General features: G+C 46.0%; 1 protein-coding gene across 1 annotated transcript in view; it reads right to left on the minus strand.

Annotated features, from left to right (window-relative positions):
* Positions 1-20,422, minus strand: part of LRRC63 (leucine rich repeat containing 63) — a 59,172-nt gene extending 38,750 nt beyond the window's left edge. The window contains exons 1-7 of the mRNA XM_078866189.1: positions 20,403-20,422; positions 18,704-18,859; positions 17,903-18,106; positions 17,623-17,772; positions 16,043-16,188; positions 11,074-11,172; positions 8,865-9,001 (exon numbers count right to left, since the gene is read on the minus strand). Coding sequence (XP_078722315.1) covers positions 8,865-9,001; positions 11,074-11,172; positions 16,043-16,188; positions 17,623-17,772; positions 17,903-18,035 — 665 coding nt within the window. The 5' untranslated portion in view covers positions 18,036-18,106; positions 18,704-18,859; positions 20,403-20,422. The remainder of the gene's footprint in view (positions 1-8,864; positions 9,002-11,073; positions 11,173-16,042; positions 16,189-17,622; positions 17,773-17,902; positions 18,107-18,703; positions 18,860-20,402) is intronic.
* Positions 20,423-21,247: the final 825 nt, after the last annotated feature.

The raw sequence follows: 21,247 nt of genomic DNA on the forward strand, positions 1-21,247 counted from the left end.
GAATGGAAACGTATCGGGAGGGAGGAGGAGCGGTGATCAAAGACTGCACGCAGTGCTCAACACAATGAATGGAGACGTGTCGGGACGGAGGGCGAGCGGCGATCAAAGACTGCACGCAGTGCTTAACACAATGAATGGAGACGCGCCGGGACGGAGGGCGAGCGGTGATCAAAGACATCACGTAGTGCTCAACACAATGAATGGAAACGGGGCGAGCGGTGATCAAAGAACAATGAAGAGATTACTGTTAAACACTGTGGATGTTAACACTCGGTGAAGTAAATTAAAATAGTGCCTGTCAGATAAGATGGTCCAAAAAGTGTAATTAAGTCTTTTTTGCGTGGTTAATAACATCTTTCCAGTGATTACTGAGTTTGTACCCATCATCACGGTTGAAATTATGTCTGTGTTTGTATATTTGTATGGCTTCGTGTACAAACCTTTGATGGTAGCCCGGAGGTTTGCAGAGAACCTTGGTCTCGGAAAAGACAATTTCATGAGAGCCCGCCGAGTTGTAGCAATGATCGGCAACGGCCGAAGAATCAGTTCTGCCGTGTTTCAGATCTGACTTGTGCTCGCGGACACGATCAGCAACATGACGTTTTGTTTAGGTAAAAACCTACTATTATATTTTGCCACTGGTAAAAGAGATCTCATAGTGTAAATGCTTACCCCGAGCTCTCAATACTCTGATATTGCACTGTGTTTGAGTTGTACGCCTTCTGGTGTCATCTGGCCCTACACCAATGGGGACTAGGCTCTAAAGAAAGCCGTCTCGGGTGTGGGCCAATCAACTTCAAGGACAGTGCATATTATCATCCTTATCAGAGTTGCTTCTTTTTGTTTGCTTTTTTGACTACTTGTGTTGTGGTCATTGCAAACATGATGCCTTGAATAAAGGTGTCAGTTTTGTACCAGTTAAAAGGGTAAAAACCTACTATTATATTTTGCACTGGTAAAAGAGATCTCATAGTGTAAATGCTTACCCCGAGCTCTCAATACTCTGATATTGCACTGTGTTTGAGTTGTACGCCTTCTGGTGTCATCTGGCCCTACACCAATGGGGACTAGGCTCTAAAGAAAGCCGTCTCGGGTGTGGGCCAATCAACTTCAAGGACAGTGCATATTATCATCCTTATCAGAGTTGCTTCTTTTTGTTTGCTTTTTTGACTACTTGTGTTGTGGTCATTGCAAACATGATGCCTTGAATAAAGGTGTCAGTTTTGTACCAGTTAAAAGGGTAAAAACCTACTATTATATTTTGCCACTGGTAAAAGAGATCTCATAGTGTAAATGCTTACCCCGAGCTCTCAATACTCTGATATTGCACTGTGTTTGAGTTGTACGCCTTCTGGTGTCATCTGGCCCTACACCAATGGGGACTAGGCTCTAAAGAAAGCCGTCTCGGGTGTGGGCCAATCAACTTCAAGGACAGTGCATATTATCATCCTTATCAGAGTTGCTTCTTTTTGTTTGCTTTTTTGACTACTTGTGTTGTGGTCATTGCAAACATGATGCCTTGAATAAAGGTGTCAGTTTTGTACCAGTTAAAAGGGTAAAAACCTACTATTATATTTTGCCACTGGTAAAAGAGATCTCATAGTGTAAATGCTTACCCCGAGCTCTCAATACTCTGATATTGCACTGTGTTTGAGTTGTACGCCTTCTGGTGTCATCTGGCCCTACACCAATGGGGACTAGGCTCTAAAGAAAGCCGTCTCGGGTGTGGGCCAATCAACTTCAAGGACAGTGCATATTATCATCCTTATCAGAGTTGCTTCTTTTTGTTTGCTTTTTTGACTACTTGTGTTGTGGTCATTGCAAACATGATGCCTTGAATAAAGGTGTCAGTTTTGTACCAGTTAAAAGGGTAAAAACCTACTATTATATTTTGCCACTGGTAAAAGAGATCTCATAGTGTAAATGCTTACCCCGAGCTCTCAATACTCTGATATTGCACTGTGTTTGAGTTGTACGCCTTCTGGTGTCATCTGGCCCTACACCAATGGGGACTAGGCTCTAAAGAAAGCCGTCTCGGGTGTGGGCCAATCAACTTCAAGGACAGTGCATATTATCATCCTTATCAGAGTTGCTTCTTTTTGTTTGCTTTTTTGACTACTTGTGTTGTGGTCATTGCAAACATGATGCCTTGAATAAAGGTGTCAGTTTTGTACCAGTTAAAAGGGTAAAAACCTACTATTATATTTTGCCACTGGTAAAAGAGATCTCATAGTGAATATGCACCCTCATTCTATTTGTAGAAGGTGCCATTCCAGGTAAAGTAAGTGTTGGTGAGGCAATGCCTAACCAGCGCAGGTACATCTGAGTTCAGTCCATGTTGGACCAAGTCTTCAATTATTGTTAAGGTGTCAGGCACTGGGACTTTGGTAAACAGAGATACCACATCAAAACTGACGAGGATATCATCATGAGACACTACCATGTCCTTGACCATAGAAATAAGTACTGCTGAAGTGGTCTTGCCAGTGAAGGGAAGCAGAGTATCTGAAAGAAAACGGGCTAGCTTGTAGGTAGGAGAGTTGATCGTGGACACTATGGGCCGTAGTGGGGTGCCTTCTTTATGGATCTTAGGAAGACCATAGAATCTGGGAGGTCTTGCAGCCGAGGGTTTTAGGGAGGGACGTTTGGTTGGTTTGATTAGGGAAGTCGAACTAGTGATGATCTTGTTGGTTTTTGTCGTTAGGCTGTTAGTAAGATCACTTTAAATTTTGGAGTAACTACCATCAATGATTAGGTCCTGGATTTTGTTGTTGTATGAGCCTTTATCCATGATAACCGTAGCATTGCCCTTGTCGGCCAAGAGGATGACTATATCATCTCTCTTTTTTAAATTCTTGAGTTCAGAGCGTTCGTTTTTGCTAATGTTGCTAGTGGGTTTCTTAGCATTCTTGAGAATAGTGGCTATTTCAGCTCTTGCTACGTCCGCATGGATGTGTCCTATGCCTCTGAGGGCTACATCGACCTGAGAAATCACATCCTCTACTGGTATATGTTTAGGGGTGACAGCAAAATGTTGTCCTTTAGCCAGTACCGTTTTCAGATTGTCCAAAATTGGGATGTTACTCTGATTAATAACGATCTTGTTAACATCCAGCTTTGTGATGTGTGGCTCTGGCTTCTTCTTTGATAGGAGGTTGAATTTAGAGATCAGGTTAGCTTTGCATTTGGCTGACAGTGAATCAGCAGAAGCAGCAGTCATGTTGTCAACGTGGTTCCAATCAGACGGGGACATTTTTTTGTGTTAACATTAAATGCGTTTGTAAGAGAGTCTTGTCTAAACTATCGAATTCAAATCGGAGTAACCTTATTCTCTCTGAGATTAGTGATAGGCTAGCTTTAAATAAAATCTGTTTAGAGTTCGGTGAAGACACAGCAGCAGATGTGAGTGTGAAAGCGATGGGTATTACCTTGTTATCGCGGTATCTCTTGAGGAAGGCCAGCGTCTCGAGAAGCTGTGACTTATTGTCTCATTGTCCGGGTAACAATAGCGGAATTCCGCAGGCGAAAGGACGTGGCTACCGTATGCGACCACCCTTTCAACGCCATCCTTAGTTTGAGACAGGACAGCGCCGATGCCCGCATTGCTGGCATCGGTGTTAAGGACAAACGGCAGCGAAAAATCGGGATAACTGAGCGTGGGCACGTTAGACAGCCATTCACGGAGGGCAGAAAATGCAGCCTCCTCCTCCAGACCCCATTTGAACCTCTGATTTTTAGCGGTCAGCACGAGCAATGGTGCAGCAACGGTAGCGAAATTTGGCACGAACCTGCGGTAGTACGAAGCAAATCCTACAAAGTTGCGCATATCCCCCAAAGTCGCAGGGGTCGGCCAATCGCGGACACAAGCAGTCTTTTCAGGGTCCATGGCAACGCCCTCGGAACTAACAATGTGACCAAAGTAAACGCACCAAAGTCTGCAGCAAATGACATTTAGCCGGCTGAAACTCCAAGCTAGTGGGACGCATTCTATCGAAAACGGAGCATAGCCACTGCAGATGTGCGACTGAAAACAATCACGTCATCTAAGTAAATGAGACAAGTGTCCCACTGTAACCCGGCTAACACGAGCTCCATCAACTGCTGGAGGTGGCCAGAGCCGAATTCAAGCCCATGGGAAGGCAATTGAACTGAAAGAGACCTTGAGACGTGCGAAATGCAGTTTTGGGCTTGAACGACTCGTCCAGGGGTAGCTGCCAAAACCCCGAAGACAGATCAAGGGTGGAAACATATTTAGCACCGGACAAGGTGTCTAGAGAGTCGTCTATCCGAAGAAGCGGATAGGCATCGGTCACAAAAACCCTGAGGCCACCGTCTATCTTTTTGACGAGGACAACCGGCGTGCCCCAAGGGCTAGTAGAAGGGGAGGTAATATCGGCGGCCAACATATCACTGACCACTTGTTGCACACGCTCCTTCTCCACCCGGCTCAACCAGTGTGGGTTCTGTTGAATAGGACTGGTGTTACCCGTATCAATATGGTGGGATAACAGGTTCGTACGACCCAGATCGAACTCATCCTTACTAAACACGTCCGAATAATCACGTAGCAGAGAGTGCAATTCACCCCGTTGATCGGAGGACAAGGATGCATTTTCCCCACACAACGCGGCAACCCATCCCTCATCCGTCACACGGCAAGGCTGAGCCACTCCCACCAACCGTTGCGGCTCAACCTCGTCATTGACCAGAAACATAGTGGTGGCGTGAGCCAGCACCATACCAGCGGGAACCACCACAGCGTCCGGCCCTCCATTGAGAACCTGTAGGAACGGGGCCTGCTCAGAGCGAACGATAGTCTGCGTGCCAATAAGTGCCAACCCTCAGGCCACCACATTAGACGGAGTGAGGAGGACTCCCGCAGTCGAATCAATGTCCAATCCCCTTGCGATAACGTAATGGCACAAGCATCTGAGATCCCGGAGGAATCTCCACCTTAACGTCAACAAGGGCCTGGACTGCCACGCCCTGTGTCGAACGCATCAATGGGGAGGGCAAGAAGGGAAATTTGCGACCCGAAGGCATCTCCAAACAACCCTGATCGACGAGACTCTTAACGGGCATGCGACGAAGAAAATCAGTACTCAACAAACAGGGCACAGCTAACGACCTCGAGATCAAAACAAGCCCCAATACGGCAACATCCCCCATGACAACGAGGGCATCCATCTGGCCAATTATGCCCATGCTGCCCCCATTAGTCGCGACACAAGCATCAACGACGGGTAATATTTGAGTAACAGGAATAGACAGGAATTTAAAAATGACATCAGAAATAATAGTAGCAGAAGCTCCCGTGTTGATCAAGATACGAACGCGGACCCCTTGTATCGAACCCGGCACCGACTAGGATCCCTCAGCCGCAGCAACCACACGATGCGCTAATTTCCTCTATTGAGTGAGTGAATCGGGACCGACCCGGAATGACGGTTGCCAACAACCAAATCCGTTGTGAGCGAACAGGCACCGCGGATCGAGATGCATGAGGTTGCAAAATGTGCCGTGAGTCCGACGTGTACAGACTCGCCTGCGGATTCGGAGGATGATCCATCGAAGGTCCCGCAGGAGCCGGAGCAGCAGACGAAGATGGAGAGTGAGGACGACTCCGACATTCCCTCGCGAAGTGACCCAGCCGACCACAGCGGAAACAAGTGACGGACGGTCTCTGGGTCCCCCGGTCGTCACGAAGACGGGGTCCTTCGGTCCCCCGGCGACGAGAAGCCACGGTCCATCTCTGATCCCACTGATAGGCCGCAGCGGCCAGATCACCGTCCGAGGAATCCTCCCAAGGCGGACTATTCACAACTTTAGACGGGGACCAACCCCTGGGTTCCCCATCATGCTTAGGGTCCCCCGTCCACGCCGCCATTTGTGACCAGTGCTGCAAATTTTTGTGTGCGTGCAAGCACCTGACAACCCACCGGGATGATTGCGTTCCGTAAACCGCATGAAGGAAGGACAACCCCCATGTCCATGGCCAGCGCCAACATCCGATCCATAACGAGCAAGTTGAGCGCTTCCTGCTTCACATCAGGGTAGGCAGCCACAGCCAGTGCCATCAAGGCACTACTATAGGCCAGGGGAGATTCTAAACTGACCCGCTTATGCTGCGTAAATTTTTTCCGCGTGTCTGAAGGTGACTCAAAACTTCCGCCATATCGGCGTATGCACCTTGTAACATTGCCCGCTTCCTCCTCCGACCAATGGACCGACCGGAACGCCGCCTCAAATTTCCCGGTGAAGGCGCTCCAGTCGCCACCCGCTGCAATTAATTATTTAACGTGGGGAAGACGATGTCCACAATCAATGCCGCTGCACGTGACAGCAGTGGCAGCAGCGGCCGCTGCCCCTTTCCCAGCACGCTGCTTGTCGGAAATTGCGGCCACCGTATCCGCCTTCGCCGCACTGTCCAAGATGGCGGCGTCCAGCCGCATAGGCGACTCCGGTCGCGTAATGGCGGACGTCTCATCCGCGCGAACAATGGCGGATAACTGTTCCTCACACACAATGGCGGACGCCGACTCCGCGTGCGCAATGATGGCCGTCACCCCAGCTGAGGAGCCCGCTTCCTGGAGGCGATGGGAGTGGACGTCCCACCACCGAGACGAGCTGGAGAAGAACGCCCCGTAGCGACTCAAGCTGCTCTTCCATCCTCTTCCACCCGTCGTCGGGCCTTACGCATGGAGGTGCCGCAACCACGGCGCCTGCCCCCGGAGCAGTAACTTCCTCGGCCGAGGCGCTTGTAACCGGGACCACGGGTCCCGGGGTCGGCTGGTCCAGGGTCTCCGTTTCATCGTCGTCTGAAGATTACACAGGTGGGTTCTTCTTTCTGAGATTTTTTAGACATTTTTCTCCTTCATGATCGTCTTGTCTTGAAAGGCCACTTCTGGCACCAGTATTTCCACGACGGAGCTTGTTGAGTGCTTCTTTATTCAGAACGGTACAACACAGCTTCACTTCCCTCCCGATGGTTCCACTCTCCCAACCCGTGGACAACGTGCCTCTCTCTCTCTCCGCGTTCCCGCGGGGCTCCACTCTCCGGCCTCGTGGCTGGCTGACGGCACGCTGGAACTGGAGGCGAGCTCCGAGGGAAGACCCGCCACGTGGCCCGTGGCGAGGAGGAGAAGGCAGCACCGCCGTCCGGAACCCAGGCTTCCACACCGACCCCGAACCTTCCCCCCACTCTCCCTTATATCCCCCTTGGCGGAGCTAAGCCCCGCCTCTGGCCACACCCAAACGCCTCACCGGCCCGATCATATCCCCCCCTCTCGGATTGGATCCCGATGGCATTATCATGCCTGTACTCGTTACCCCCTGGTATCCCCTGGATGGCGCTCCCTCATTACACAAGCAAGTATTTTATTTATTAAAATCTAGAATACCGGTCATTAATTTGCAACCGGTGTTCGGTACAAGTTATAATACTGTTACAAAAGTGGTATTAAAAAGCAAAGCAGGTAATGCTCTGCAAAAGAATCAACATAAAAAAACGCAATATCAAAAGTAGTAAATGTTCTAATTGTTACAATTAGAACTTTATAGACTAAAAATATCTGATGCGCTAAAAAGCTTTTTTTCACAGATGTCTAGTATTTCACAGATGTCCAGTAATGTAGATAGTTCCTATCTGTGGTGCCAAGTTCATTTTCATATAAACACTTATATATAAGAAACAAAACATTATGCAACCACAACACGTAATGCAATATTACTAAACTAATTTGTTAAATGGTTTACCCACGGCATAGTGGTAGCAATATACATTTATTGTAACGTTGCAATGGATGCAAAAGCAATGTTGAAAAATAATAGTTTTTCAATTACCTGAATAAACATGAATAGTCCTACATATCAAATCAACAAAGGGATCTATAATATTCGCATCACAACGTCATTGTGGAGAACATTAGTTGCAATATAAACACGCTTTAACTGGCTGACATCTTCGAGAAGACTGCAGAGCTTGGCCAATTGTTGGTAGTATGAATGTCTGTTGAACTTCTTTTGCACCGTACGTAGCTAACCGTACTCATCGGAAGTGTGCGGGAAAGGACAACAAACTATGGGTCACTACTGTGTGAGTCTATGGGTCTCTGTGTGAGTATGTACGTCGAACTTCTTTCGCACCGCACGTAGCCAACTGTCCTAATCAGAGATGCGGCCTCACCGCCTGGCTGCTTCCCTTCAGCTTTGTCTTTGGCTCCACGGTGACTGTGAGATGCAATTTGCATGAACGATGCTACTAAATTAAACAAAAATTTACAACCTTAAAAAAAATAAGAAGACAATATGCCTAGCGCACATATGTCCCTCCACACAAAATAATTACATAGTTTATTTATTTACACATTATATCAGCCACACGTCCATCTGGAAGTAATTCTTTTCAGCAGCATTGGTTTAATTCAGGCGAACTGTGGACTTATTTGACATTCAGTCAGACATGGGAAGGTGTATTTTATGCTTATTGATTTCGTTATTTAACATAACTTATAATCCTTTACAATATCACCACCACTGTTTATTATGTACTTATTTATTGCCATATTTTGTTGACAGTGCTTTTAGATGTTGTTGTTCCTGTGTTTAAAGTTTCTGTATTTGTAGTGAGATTATAAACCCTTTAAAACTAATCATTTGCATTTTTAAGGAAAATGTATCATCTTATGTTCAGTTTCTTTGAAAGTTGATTTGTAAGCGACTATTGTTGAATAATAATATTTCATTATGTATCTATGTAGCACTTTTAGAATATCTTATTGTAAAACTGCCTATCGATATAAAAACAAGATTAATGAAGTGATGAAAAACCGTTCATTGTCTAAACAGACGGACATGTCACTCACCTCTGGGGCAGTGAGGTGAACAGGCAAAAGGAGAGCACCAGTGTGTGTAGATGCGACAGGCCGGCCAGCTGTTGGGGCAGCCCGCTCAGCGGGTTGTTCCGCAGCTTCAGCACTTCCAGTCCACCAAGTTCAAGCAGCTGCTTTCCACCAACGAAAAATTAAAGAATCACCGAAATGCGACTGTGACACACCAAAACAGTGGAAAACATTGTAAACAGTGGAAAACATTGTTTCTGTGTAAGTCGATGTGTAGCTGTGTGACTGATGCATTGCTCTGTGATCCTACGGATCTCTCTCTGCGAGTCTTTCGGTGTCTGTATACGTCTATTGTTCTCTTTGTGAGTCTATGTGCTTCTGTGTGAGTTTGCATGTCTCTTTATGAGTCTATGTATTTCTGTGTGACCCTGTAGGTCTGTGTGTGAGTCTATAGATCTCTATCTGGGTCAATGGGTCTCTGTGTGATGAGTCTATAGATCTCTGTGGGAGTCTATGTTTCTCTGTGTGAGTCTGTGTTTCTGTGAATCTATGGGTCACTCTGTGTGTTCGTGTCCACTACGAGTGTTCTGACAGCAGGAGTGGTCTTAACACTCACGACGCTCTGAAGCCGGCAGCTGGATGCATAACGTAGACATGGATTTATAGTTACTACTAAGTCGATATCCATATGAAAGCAGAACCGCCAGTCCGATAGGCACCCCACTAATCCTCACCGTTAATAACATAATTCCCACTAATACACACTGATCACTATTGTCATATTACAACTATTCTCATGTATTGCCAATATGAGCACCATTATCATTCCCATTTACTATTAAAATACACCAAACTATATCCATGTTAAGACAAGCACCCTGCCAACACTTACATAGAGTTTAAAATGTAACAACATGAAATGTTTGGCTCTCCATTGCTTTGAGCTGGGTAGAATGCGGGCAAATGATAACAAATTAAACGTGCATTTGCGATCTCTAAAATCAGGCACAAATGACTAAAATTTAGATTGCACATACAGTCGCACTCGTACCCCCGTACTGGCAGACTATTTCCTACTGGCAGTCAGGTGCTGTCACCTTGTACTTTATAGGGACAGCTAACTCTGGGAGTGCCCGTTCGAATGGGCAGCACCAGTAGGGGGGTGAAGAGACGTCATGTAAGGTGTATTGAGTTGTAACTTAGGTGAGTTCCATTGAGCTAAGAAGCTCGTTTTCAATGACTACCCAGCAAAATGGCTGATAGGATGATAGCAAGCAAGCATGTTACATGGGAAGGGATTAGTTTACGGGAATGTTACATTGGAAGGGAGGGTTTACGGGGGCTGCATGTGTAGCACTTGCGAACTGTAGTTCAGTTCATTGGCTGCACATTTCATTTTTGAAAGGTAGTATGCCAGTGGACCCGGGTGTTGGTATGCACACAACGATAGACGTGGAGACTTCGTCAAGGTTTGTTCTGTTTCATTCTCAAACTCCAACTCCAAATCTGAACGCAAGAAGCATCACACTCGGCCTCTCAGTCAACACTGCAGAAGTGCGGGCTTGGCTCCATGGCTCCAAACTTGGTTCTGACTGGTTTAAGCTGCCACAGAGGGGAGAGGGGAAACTCTAGGACACACATGTACAGGGATGGACGAAGCCTCAGTGTTGAACTGCTTGCGTACATAATGTGCTGAGTCTTAACCAGAAATATTGGCTCGGGATGTAATTAATGACACCATGATGTGGAGTTTTAATGGTGGGGGGGGGGGGCTTCTTTCAGATCCCTTCCTGATACCCTGCGCAACACAGAATGGCCGATACGACGGCAGCAAGCATGTCACATAGGGAGGGAGGGTTTACAGGCACCACAGAGGCGAGATGTTAACTACTTCACCTAGAATACGGGAGGTGATGGGTTCTATCCCGACCCTTAAGCCTGTATATTCGGAGTTTGCACGTTCCCCCCGTGGCCGCGTGGATTTTTCTCTCCACATTTAGAAACATGCATTTAGAGTATTTGGCTGCTATAAATGTCCACATGATAAGCCACGTCGTTGAGTTATCATTCGTGGCCAGGAAGCATTTGAAAAAGAGCTACATAGCTCAGGGGGCCTTACCTGGTAAAATAAAAATAGTTTTGGTCAGGTTTACTGGGGTTGTGTTAAACAAAAGCGGGGACATTTTATCTGCATCAAATAATGCAAATATCATTATGATGACATTTTGTGTACCTCGTGTGGTAAGCTTCGCAGATTATTATAGGACAGGTTGAGGTAAACCAAAGTGTCCATCAGCGGTGACAGGCCTGGTAAGCTGTCGATGAAATGTGCCTTGAAGAAATAAAACACATTTTGCACTTTAATCTCTGAACATTATTGTAATGATACCGTCGCGTATACCCAACACCAAATATGCACTCCTCTTCATTATACCGCAAGTGATAAATGCCATAAGTGAAAATGCCAAATATAGAAAACATTGGAAATGCATGGACATTTACAACATATCAAGGAGATTACAATCGTTTTATCTGAGTAACAACAATAAACATTCACAATAAATTTAAATAAAAAATCAACAAATACAAAATTAGTTATTATGAATGCTTACTTCACCAGTCACTGTGAATCAGTACACCACTGCAATGTATCGATTTGTTTCCTCTTTCTAATTTTGCCTTTTGCCCAAACAAGCCTCAATGCACCTTCCATAAATTCCATAAAACATTAAACTAAAATATTCCAAGACACACAGCCATTGGCCAAACCCTTAGGCGAACAGAAAACTCTGCATTGGTTTACTAACACCCAGAAAAGTACAAGATGTATCTCAACCAGGAGGGATGCAACCCCGGCCCCTTTAAGGCGATGTCCTGGGATAGATATGAGTTCCAACCCACAGTTTTTGGATATAATTAACCCTTTCCCATTCCGATGACGTCTGCTATTCGCATGGTGGATCCCGTTCACTGCTGAATCTCGGAACGCGCAAGCAGTCAACATTACTTTTAATTAGAGAAGTGTAGCGCCATTGTTTTATAAGATGCTGTACTCACCACAGATAACGGTAGAGACACGACTGCACTGTATATGATAGCTGGCACCAAACTTCCACACACCCTTCCGCACAGCCTTGTGGGAGCCTCGGTACCGATACAATTATTTTATTTTAGTTTCACTTCCGGTTTCGTCATCGGAACAGGAAAGGGTTAAACAGTGGCTGGCGAGCACTTCTGTGTTCTATATGTAATTTTTTACGCATAAAATAACTCGGTATTTATTTGAATTCCAGTTAAGCTTTGGGCAGTGTTGTGTACTAGCCTTCTTCCAAAATTGATATTTTTTATATATTATCTTTTTACTTGTTATATAATGAATAAAAACACACCAAAGCGCAGCAAACTGCAAAACACCAGGGGTTGTTAAGTAATGAACTGGAGGGAGCAAAGATACCCAAAAAGGCCAAGGAATTAAATTATTAAATAAGTGGGTCAGCTCAAGGCTGTGTGCACAGGGGAGGGAGCTGATTTAAACAACCCTGCACGTCTGAACGTGAGGGGGCCTTTGACCTGAAATTAAGAATAACACTCCCAGAGCAGAAGGTTGGGTGGCCACAGTGAGACAAATAAGAGGGTTGTATATCTCTCAACCATGCAGACTCAGCAACAACAAGGCTGCGGGGGTCACCAGAAGTTCGACTAGTTAAGACAAAAAGCTCAATTATTCTGTATTGCTATTAAAGTAACGTTAAAGTCGGAATTTAACAACAGGGTAGGCTAAAGTTATTGATATTCACACCCACTCCAATTAAACCAGGCCACAAGTTACGCCTACTGAACCATCACCATCATTAAGTCAATATGAAATGTTATTTCCATACTTTAATACTTTTTATACAACTCGACCCGAAGCATATGACAATCAGAACCTTCCTAAGTCAAAATTGAATCGCACCCAGACAGGAGCGAATAGTCGATATAAGGTTGAAGAGGGAAGGAAATTAAGAGCACGGCGAACTGCAAACGTAAGCAAAAAGCCGGGAACGACACCAACCCAGCGACCCACCAGCCCAGCAACAGCGAGTCGGGCTTCGACAGGCCATAAAAGTAGAAATAATAACTCAGGGGTCAGGGGACATCAGAAGAAGCAGGCAGACAAAAACCAGAACTGACTCCAAGGTTCAACCGCCCTCACCTACAAGGAGTGACGGAAATTAATGAGGCCTTGAGTTAACGGCGTCAGCTGGACAGCAACAACAACGGCGAGCAGAGACAGGGTGAGGCAAAGACTGCGGGGCTATGAAATGCAACTTCATGTCAGTAAAGCCCTGATAAACAAGTTAAGTTAAAGACATCACAATACATAATATCGTACATAACATCAATGTTAACGCTATTCACCGTAAACTATATTCCGCTTATATAACCATGCAGACACCAAGGAATACGAATTCCTAGGATCAAGAAACTTACCCCTTAACCTAAGATATCGGAAATAAATTAACAATAATAAGCCTATGCATGAAAAGACAAAAGTAAAACTTATGAAAAGCCAGGATAACGGGATGAATCACCACCAGGTCGAATATAAAATACATAATAAAAGAGCGATGTTAAACCCAGGGTCAGAGAGAAAGGGAGATCCCGGCCGTCTTTGTATCCCCGCAGCGCGGGATAAGAGTGTGTATACGCTCGGGGAGGCACCTCCACTTGGGTCAAGCACCACGATGGGAAACGGCAGACCTTAGGTTACATACAGAATCATAACTGTGAAATGGTAAGGGACAAATGTTAACTTAAAACTTTTTAACCATTTCTTTGTGCATCGGTGAGGGTCGGAGGGAGTGTTGCCCTCCCTCCAGGTCGTGCAACACGGACAGAGACGCCTGTGAGACGATTTGTAACGTCTGTGTTTTGGTTCATGAAGAAGGCCAGACAAGAGATAATATCGCACCCAGACAGAGAGACGACTGTGAGGCAATTTGTAACATCTGATTGTTTGCTCGTGGATTTTATGGAGGGAGTATGACAACGGAATATACCGTGGGTGATGCACACAAGGACATACGGACGTACGGACACACACATGGACACACCTACCTACGGACAGATCCTGACACAGCAAAAATCGAAAGAAACCCCGCCTTGTGGGCAGGACCCAAAGGGATTTTTCGGCATAAAAGAAAGGACCCTGAGCATTGGAAACCAGCTCGACCGGGAGGGTCGACTCAGGAGCGAGCTGCGACCAGCGGGTCGGCTCGACTCATCTTCAGCTCGACCGGGAGGGTCGACTCAGGAGCGAGCTGCGACCAGCGGGTCGGCTCGACTCATCTTCAGCTCGACCGGGAGGGTCGACTCAGGAGCGAGCTGCGACCAGCGGGTCGGCTCGACTCTTCAGCTCGTCTGGGACTCAGCCGAGTTCGATCGGCTCACCGGAGCCGGCTCTCGGGGCTCGACTCAAGCGGCTCCCCATCTCCTCTGCAGGCGGGCAAGACCCGCTTGACAGCTCAACTCGGCCTGCGTGGGTCAACCTCTGCTGAGTCGGAGGTCTCTGCTGCCGCCGGAGTGGCGAGAATCGCGGTTTGGCGACGAGGCTTCGTGCTCACCCTGGTCGACGACCCAACACTGCACGCTGCGAGCGAGCTGTGGGCGCCACCTACCGACCGGGTTCCGAACTACGACAGCGTATCAACAGGCATCCACCAGTTCACCACGGTGACAGGGGAGCGACTGATACGTATGACGCGCACCGCCCCCTCACCACACGACCACCAGGCGTCTGTTTGACATAAAGAACCGACTCCGAACACTGACTATTCAAGACAACTCTTACCACTCAAAACACTCGAACGCATAAGCCATCCGTGGCTGTGAAGGCATCACAGCGAGACCGAGTGATGGCCATCCGTCGTTTATAAGAGTGTTCGTAATTTTTATCTTTAACACTTAGTGGGCTGTACTCTTAATCGCATAAATTCCCAACAGATCCATCAATACGAATTGATTCTTGGCACCTCCTTCCGCCGAGCCACGCTCACGTGGGGAGTGGTGGCCCACCAGATCCTTATCAGGTGATCTGGTCCCCAATTAGTAAACTTGGTACAAGATAACGATCTTCGGGAAAGGAGCACCGTCGCAGGCCCTTACTCCGAGCCATTCTGTTGTCAGATAACCTGCCGATGTATCTGTTGAGATTGGTGCCTTTAAGAATAATAACTGTTTTTGATTGTGTTTTTTTATCGCCGTATAATCTTTCAAGTATCTTTCAGTCATAATCGCCGCACGTACTCGCATCCTCTACAGAATATTCAACTGTCCCGTGACCCAAGGTGCTAACAACGTGATAAGGGTTGCGTATGATCAATAAGGAGTACGGTACTGCGTGAACAATATTGAGTAATCATTCATTAACGTTAAGGTTTTTCTTAGCATAGTATTTGCATGTTTTAACGACTCTCTCTCACTAACAACCATCGCGTTATGCGGGATCCATGTGCCGTTGTCAAAGTGAAATCAGACAATCGTTGATGATACTGTATTGATGCCGTGTTGACGTTCCGGGAATGAGAGTTCGCATACTATATCATAGTTGAGGTTGAATTAGTAATAAATTGATTAATACAGAAGTGGTTGTGTGATTCTTTCCTGAAATCTATGCATAAGATCTGCTTCTGCGTTGAGATCTGAACTTGGTGACCTTAATAAACACACTAATACATACTCAGTAAATGTTAAAGCGATAACGGGGTGAACCGGGGACCTAAAATAAGCGAGAATGAGACGAACCTAGACAACGATGCCGAGTTAATCTAAGTTAATCTTGCATACTTACACCACACCTGCATAACTGCATACGATTAATTGCCTTATTCCGATCGATAACCCACCCTCGTCACCGAGGCGGGGTCTGGTTATCATAACGACTTGCATTATCATAATTACACCCACTCGCATAATTACTACGATTACCTCTCGAATTGGCATAATTAAATGTACATAATTACATAAATTAACATATTTCCGGATAATTACACATTTGGCCAAATTTCATTTGATTATTATTATTTTCACTGAATATTCATAACCCACATATACAACATAATAATTTCACCCACGCACGCATACAACATAACAAATTTTGATACCCAACATATACAACAGCAGACGGCATCTTAATGAACCAAACGAAGTGTGGCACGTGCCTTGAGGCTGAGCGTGGTGCCACCCTGCAGTAAGCAGTGCAGCACGGCGAGCTCAGCAGGGCTGATGACGGTGCTGAAGGGTGAGCGGCTGCGCGCCTCGCCCTGGAAGCTGCCTGCTGGCACAGCGTGCAGCACAAGCCCGACGGCTGCGCTCACACGGCACAGAACACGGACGCTGCGCTCACGACAATTTCAGCTGTAGTGTTGAAAATTCAACGATGCACTTATCTACGTGTGCATAATGCCGGATGGCTAGGTCTAAGAACACTGCAGTGGAACAATCACAAATGTATGCATACAGACTGTGCTGCATTTGATCTGTTGATTCCTTCCTGTGTGTTGAGCTATGAACCCAGTCACCTGAGTTCGATTCGTGGCCACTGTTAACTTCAGAACCAGCCCTTCTCTTCCCCACATCAAGTCGCACTGACCAGCATGGTGAAGTATGGTCAGAAATCCCCCATGATAATTTTGGCATACTTGGTACTGTTCATTCCGATGGCTCCAGTGTTGGAAAGTGGGCTCCCATTTGTCTTGGAAAGCAGCCAATGTGGCGCACTCAAATCTGCCTCAGGGTAATGGATTGCCCCATGTGAGGAGTTAACGTGGGGTCTGTGGCTAAAACTACTTGGCTGACCAGGACCTCCTTTCTTGCCCGAGCACCATACAGAGGTCCACGCAGCCTGTCCTTTCACAATTCCACAGATCCGACAATGCTGCTCGCAAACTTATTCGATTCTAAGAAGTCAAAATCAGAATTTGTATTTATCCTGGAGAAATCCGATGAGCTATGAAGCCCTTTTTCACAGATGTCCAATACTAATAGTGATTCCAGGCTCCATAATTTCCCAGCTCTCATCAAGAATGAAGTGTGTAGTCTCTCTGCATTGTCAAACCTACCTAACTTATTTTCAGCAATTTCTTACACATATAAGTTTATTTTCTCCAACACTGCTGTCTGACACACAACCTTGAGCTTTAGAGACATTCACCCTGTCGACATTGACAGCTGTAGTAGCTGGAAACATTTTAAAGGACTCACTGTGTTCCATCCTGGGTTTACCCAGACTAAGTTGTGTTATATCTGACACAATACACTGAGACTTGGAAGTTGACTTGTTACTAACTGGTATCTGCATCGTCAATATTAGCCTTTGTGAAGAAAACGCAAGACTTGTGTCTCTAGACAAGGATATAGATTTCTAAAAAGAAAAGGTGCCGAATGATAATTAGACTGGTCACATGTAAAAACATATCCAACCGACCTCACCCTCACTGCTACATTATAGTAGACTGAAGCACGCAGGTTAATACTGGTGAAACTTTCAAGTCATAGTCCATGTATATTATTTCCCTTTTCATAGCAATGTAGAATTTACACAACTGGCTCAGGGCTGTCAATGTGAAATAAGTGTCGCCGCAGTGCTCATTTAAGCAAGAAATCACTTCAACTTTGACTTGAAAATTTCAAACCATCAACACTAACTCTTCATAAAGAGAAGTACATTTGAAAATGTCTTACAAACAGTCGTTGTTTAAGACCCGACTCCACTGTGGCTGCTCACACCTTTATGTTGTACCTGGCTGAATTGGTGATTCCTTGACGTGTGGTTCCCATTTTGATTGAAGATGCTGAGATTTCTCTGTATTCCATTTCTCCCTAAGTTCATCATCATCAAGGGTGCCAATGGTCAGAGCTGCCATATGTTCCTGGATAAAGGCCCTTATTTCTGTTGGGAAAGCATAGAAGACAGGTGTCATGTGATTCACATCAAATATTAGATTCAACATATTCAGCTGTGGTAGACATGTAGATGTGGACTATGCACAATATGAAACGTGTCTTTGAGTGGAGCTGACCCAGAAGGAGCTGAAGTTTAGGGACACGTGCAGGTGGCGCGGCTGGGATGGCCTGCACGGAAATAACAACGTCCGTGATCTCCCTGTGCTTGCTGTGTCCGCAATGGCCCTTCTCCAGCGTGGATGCCAGCATGCGCACAAGATTACCATAGTTGCAGCGTGAGAGCACAGCTTGCCTCAGCCACTTTATCTGGGAAACGGGGTCTATGCGGAGAGAACACATAGATCATCTGAATGTAATGCTGTCCACGTTAACCCTTGCATTTATTTTTAATGTTTTATATCGACAAGCATCCCATGTTAATTTACTCATTAAATTGTAGGTACAACAAATCATCCCAAGGTGAATATTTTATAGCTTTCATATATTTAAGTTATGTTTTAAATGCACATTTTTACATGTATAATATATTGCTGAATACAATGTGTCAGTGTTTTGAGTCTACTAATTTGAAAGGCACTTTATAAAACTGATTCTATTATTTTAACCACCTTTCGGCAACTGATAATGCTTTAACTCACGGTAGCGTGGCCGAGTGGTCTAAGTAATGGGCTTGAATACTGTCGCTGCCACCAATACTTTGTCATTTTGCAAATAAGACAATTCTGTACTCACCTGGTTCAACAAAATAAACTTGAAACCGGAATAAGCAACAGATATGTCAGTTCAAATTTCGTTCAAGCGAACATTCATAAATTGGGAGTTAGATAATTGAGGAATTCCTGTATGCCTGTTGATTGCTTGTGTCCAAGTGGTAAATGTAATAATTTGTAAATGTAAGTACAGTATGTGAACCACACCAAAGGGCGGGAAGGCCAAGAAGTCATCGAGTGTGAATATGGGTGGATTCCCATGGCAGTGTTTGCCAGTAGCCACGGCCCTCAAGCCCGGCAGTCTGAATGGTCTAGAAGGTGGGAGGGGAGCTGGGCCGCAGGACCACTCCGGGCGGCTCCAGTCTGCTGGTCACACATACATACAGCGCAAAAGACTGAAGAAGCAGCCACACACAAACTGTTCACTGCAAATGTCTAATAATCAAGATGACCAACGTGAATAATCAGTAACCAATAATTAATTTGGCCACTTTCTGTGGGTTTTTGTGTCATACTCCATAATCAATTATTATTACGTGAATTATATGGTTCAATGAAAATGTGGATAGTATATTATTAAGTGTTTAGCATAAGGGTTAATATAATGTAGAACTTTAACCCCAGGACTTCAGCTGGGGTTTATGGTCTTTGAGAAAAATGTACCCTCCAATATCGAGACTACGGACATAACTACAATAAAACAGCAGCCTCTATTCGCTATTAAGTGACGGTGATGTTATCACAGCACTCGTGCCAGGTTATGTGCCCTTTGAGGCCATGTGAAGTGTTAGAAGGCACTTGCAGACACGAGGTCACAGGACAGACCCCGATGTTATGGGCTGACTGAGATGACTGACAGATCATGTGAATGACTTGGTCCAATGACAATGACAGCCTCACCAACCGCACGTGTCACAGATCCCGCACCATCAACGTCTGTCCCAGGTATGCTACCAACATCGCCAACCGTACGCGTCACACTACAGTACAATGCAGTACATAACACACAATAAATGGAATCAGAACGAGTTGCTTTTTGGTCTGTATGCTAATTTCCATACACAGAATCAGAATATTTCATTCTACTGGAGGAATCCGATGAGCTATAAAGCTCTTTTTCACTTATGTCCATTAGGGGCAGGTAAGAACGCTACAACAACAAATACAAAAACATGATAGGAGTGCAACGTACAAGAAAGGTAAACAAATCACCAAAACACATACAAACAAAACTAAACTATCCCCATCCTACCAGACAAAGCCCATTTAATTTTCAAAAGCCACCAACAAAATGGCTGATCATTTGGACATTTATAGCAGTAAAATAATCTAAATAGTCTAAACACATGTTTTTAAATGTGGAGGGAAAACCCGGAGAACCTGGAGAAAAACTCCACGCGACCACAGGGAGAACATGCAAACTCCAAATATACAGGCATCAGGGTCAGGATCGAACCCCTGACCTCCTGCATACCAGTCGAGGAGATAACATCACATGAACGTGGCGCCCCTTAAATAAATAAAATACGTTCAAATTGCATAATCAATTCCTAAACGCACTCAAGCACATTCTGAAATAACACTGGCCTTAAAATGAAATATATAAAATCTACCTTCACATCTTCATGTCTGACAGCAAAGTATAAAGGGGAGAGGGGAATCATACACACAATGCAAATAGGGCAGTGGACCTCGGGTGGCATAGATGGTGTAGTTGGTGAGGTTGGTAGCACACCTAGGGCAGGTGTAGATGGTGTGGGGTGTGTAGCGAGTGGGGTTGGTCACACACCTGGGACAGGTGTAGATGGTGTGGGGTGTGTGGCGCGTGGGGTTCGTGAGGTTGGTCACACACCTGGGACAGGTGTAGATCGTGTGGGGTGCGTAGCATGTGGGGTTGGTCACACACCTGAGGCAGGTGAAGATGGTGTGGGGTGTGTGGCGCGAGGGGTTGGTCACACACCTGAGACAGGTGAAGATGGTGTGGGGTGTGTGGCTCGAGGGGTTGGTCACACACCTGAGGCAGGTGAAGATGGTGTGGGGTGTGTGGCACGAGGGGTTGGTGACACACCTGAGGCAGGTGAAGATGGTGTGGGGTGTGTGGCGCGAGGGGTTGGTGAGGTTGGCAGAGTTGGAGGTGCTGGCGGCAGGGGGCGGCGGAGCAGTCGTGTTGAGTCGGTCATGGTTTTGGCCAACTGGAGTCAAACACAGACTCATGCATACATATGCAAACATGTGCACGCATAAATTAACCCTATTTTAAAGGAAGATGCAGAAAAAACAGGGAACTACTCTATTTCGAAGAGACATATCAAGGCTGTTGTTACGAGGCAAACACAAGGATACAGGAGGAACCACGGTAAAACACATGGGCAAATGGCCGAGTGGGTTTAGTCTGAGTCAAGAGGATGACTCCCCCGAGGATTGGGGGTTCGTACAACACGCAACATCACCTGCAACGTGTGGGGGCTTCCGCACACACCACGACACGGCTCATGACAGTGTCAAGGGCCTCGAAAAGGGGTCTGGAATAGGGCTAAGGGAAGGAGTGGGGCCAGTGAAATCTCGCGTAAAGCTGCAGAGGCAGCGGAGGGCAGGGGGTGTGTCGTGTTGTCGTACCTGTGCGTGGTTCTTGCACGGGTGAAACTGGTGTGAGATTTCCCCTTGGTGTAAGAAAGCTATTGGTTGTGCCTTAAAACTATTTGCACCCCTACCGTCTGGTTCTTATTGCGTGAATTTACCGTGGTCTATAGT

This window comes from Lampetra fluviatilis, chromosome 21 (genome assembly GCF_964198595.1).
Source record: "Lampetra fluviatilis chromosome 21, kcLamFluv1.1, whole genome shotgun sequence".
NCBI classification, from domain to species: Eukaryota; Metazoa; Chordata; class Hyperoartia; order Petromyzontiformes; family Petromyzontidae; genus Lampetra; species Lampetra fluviatilis.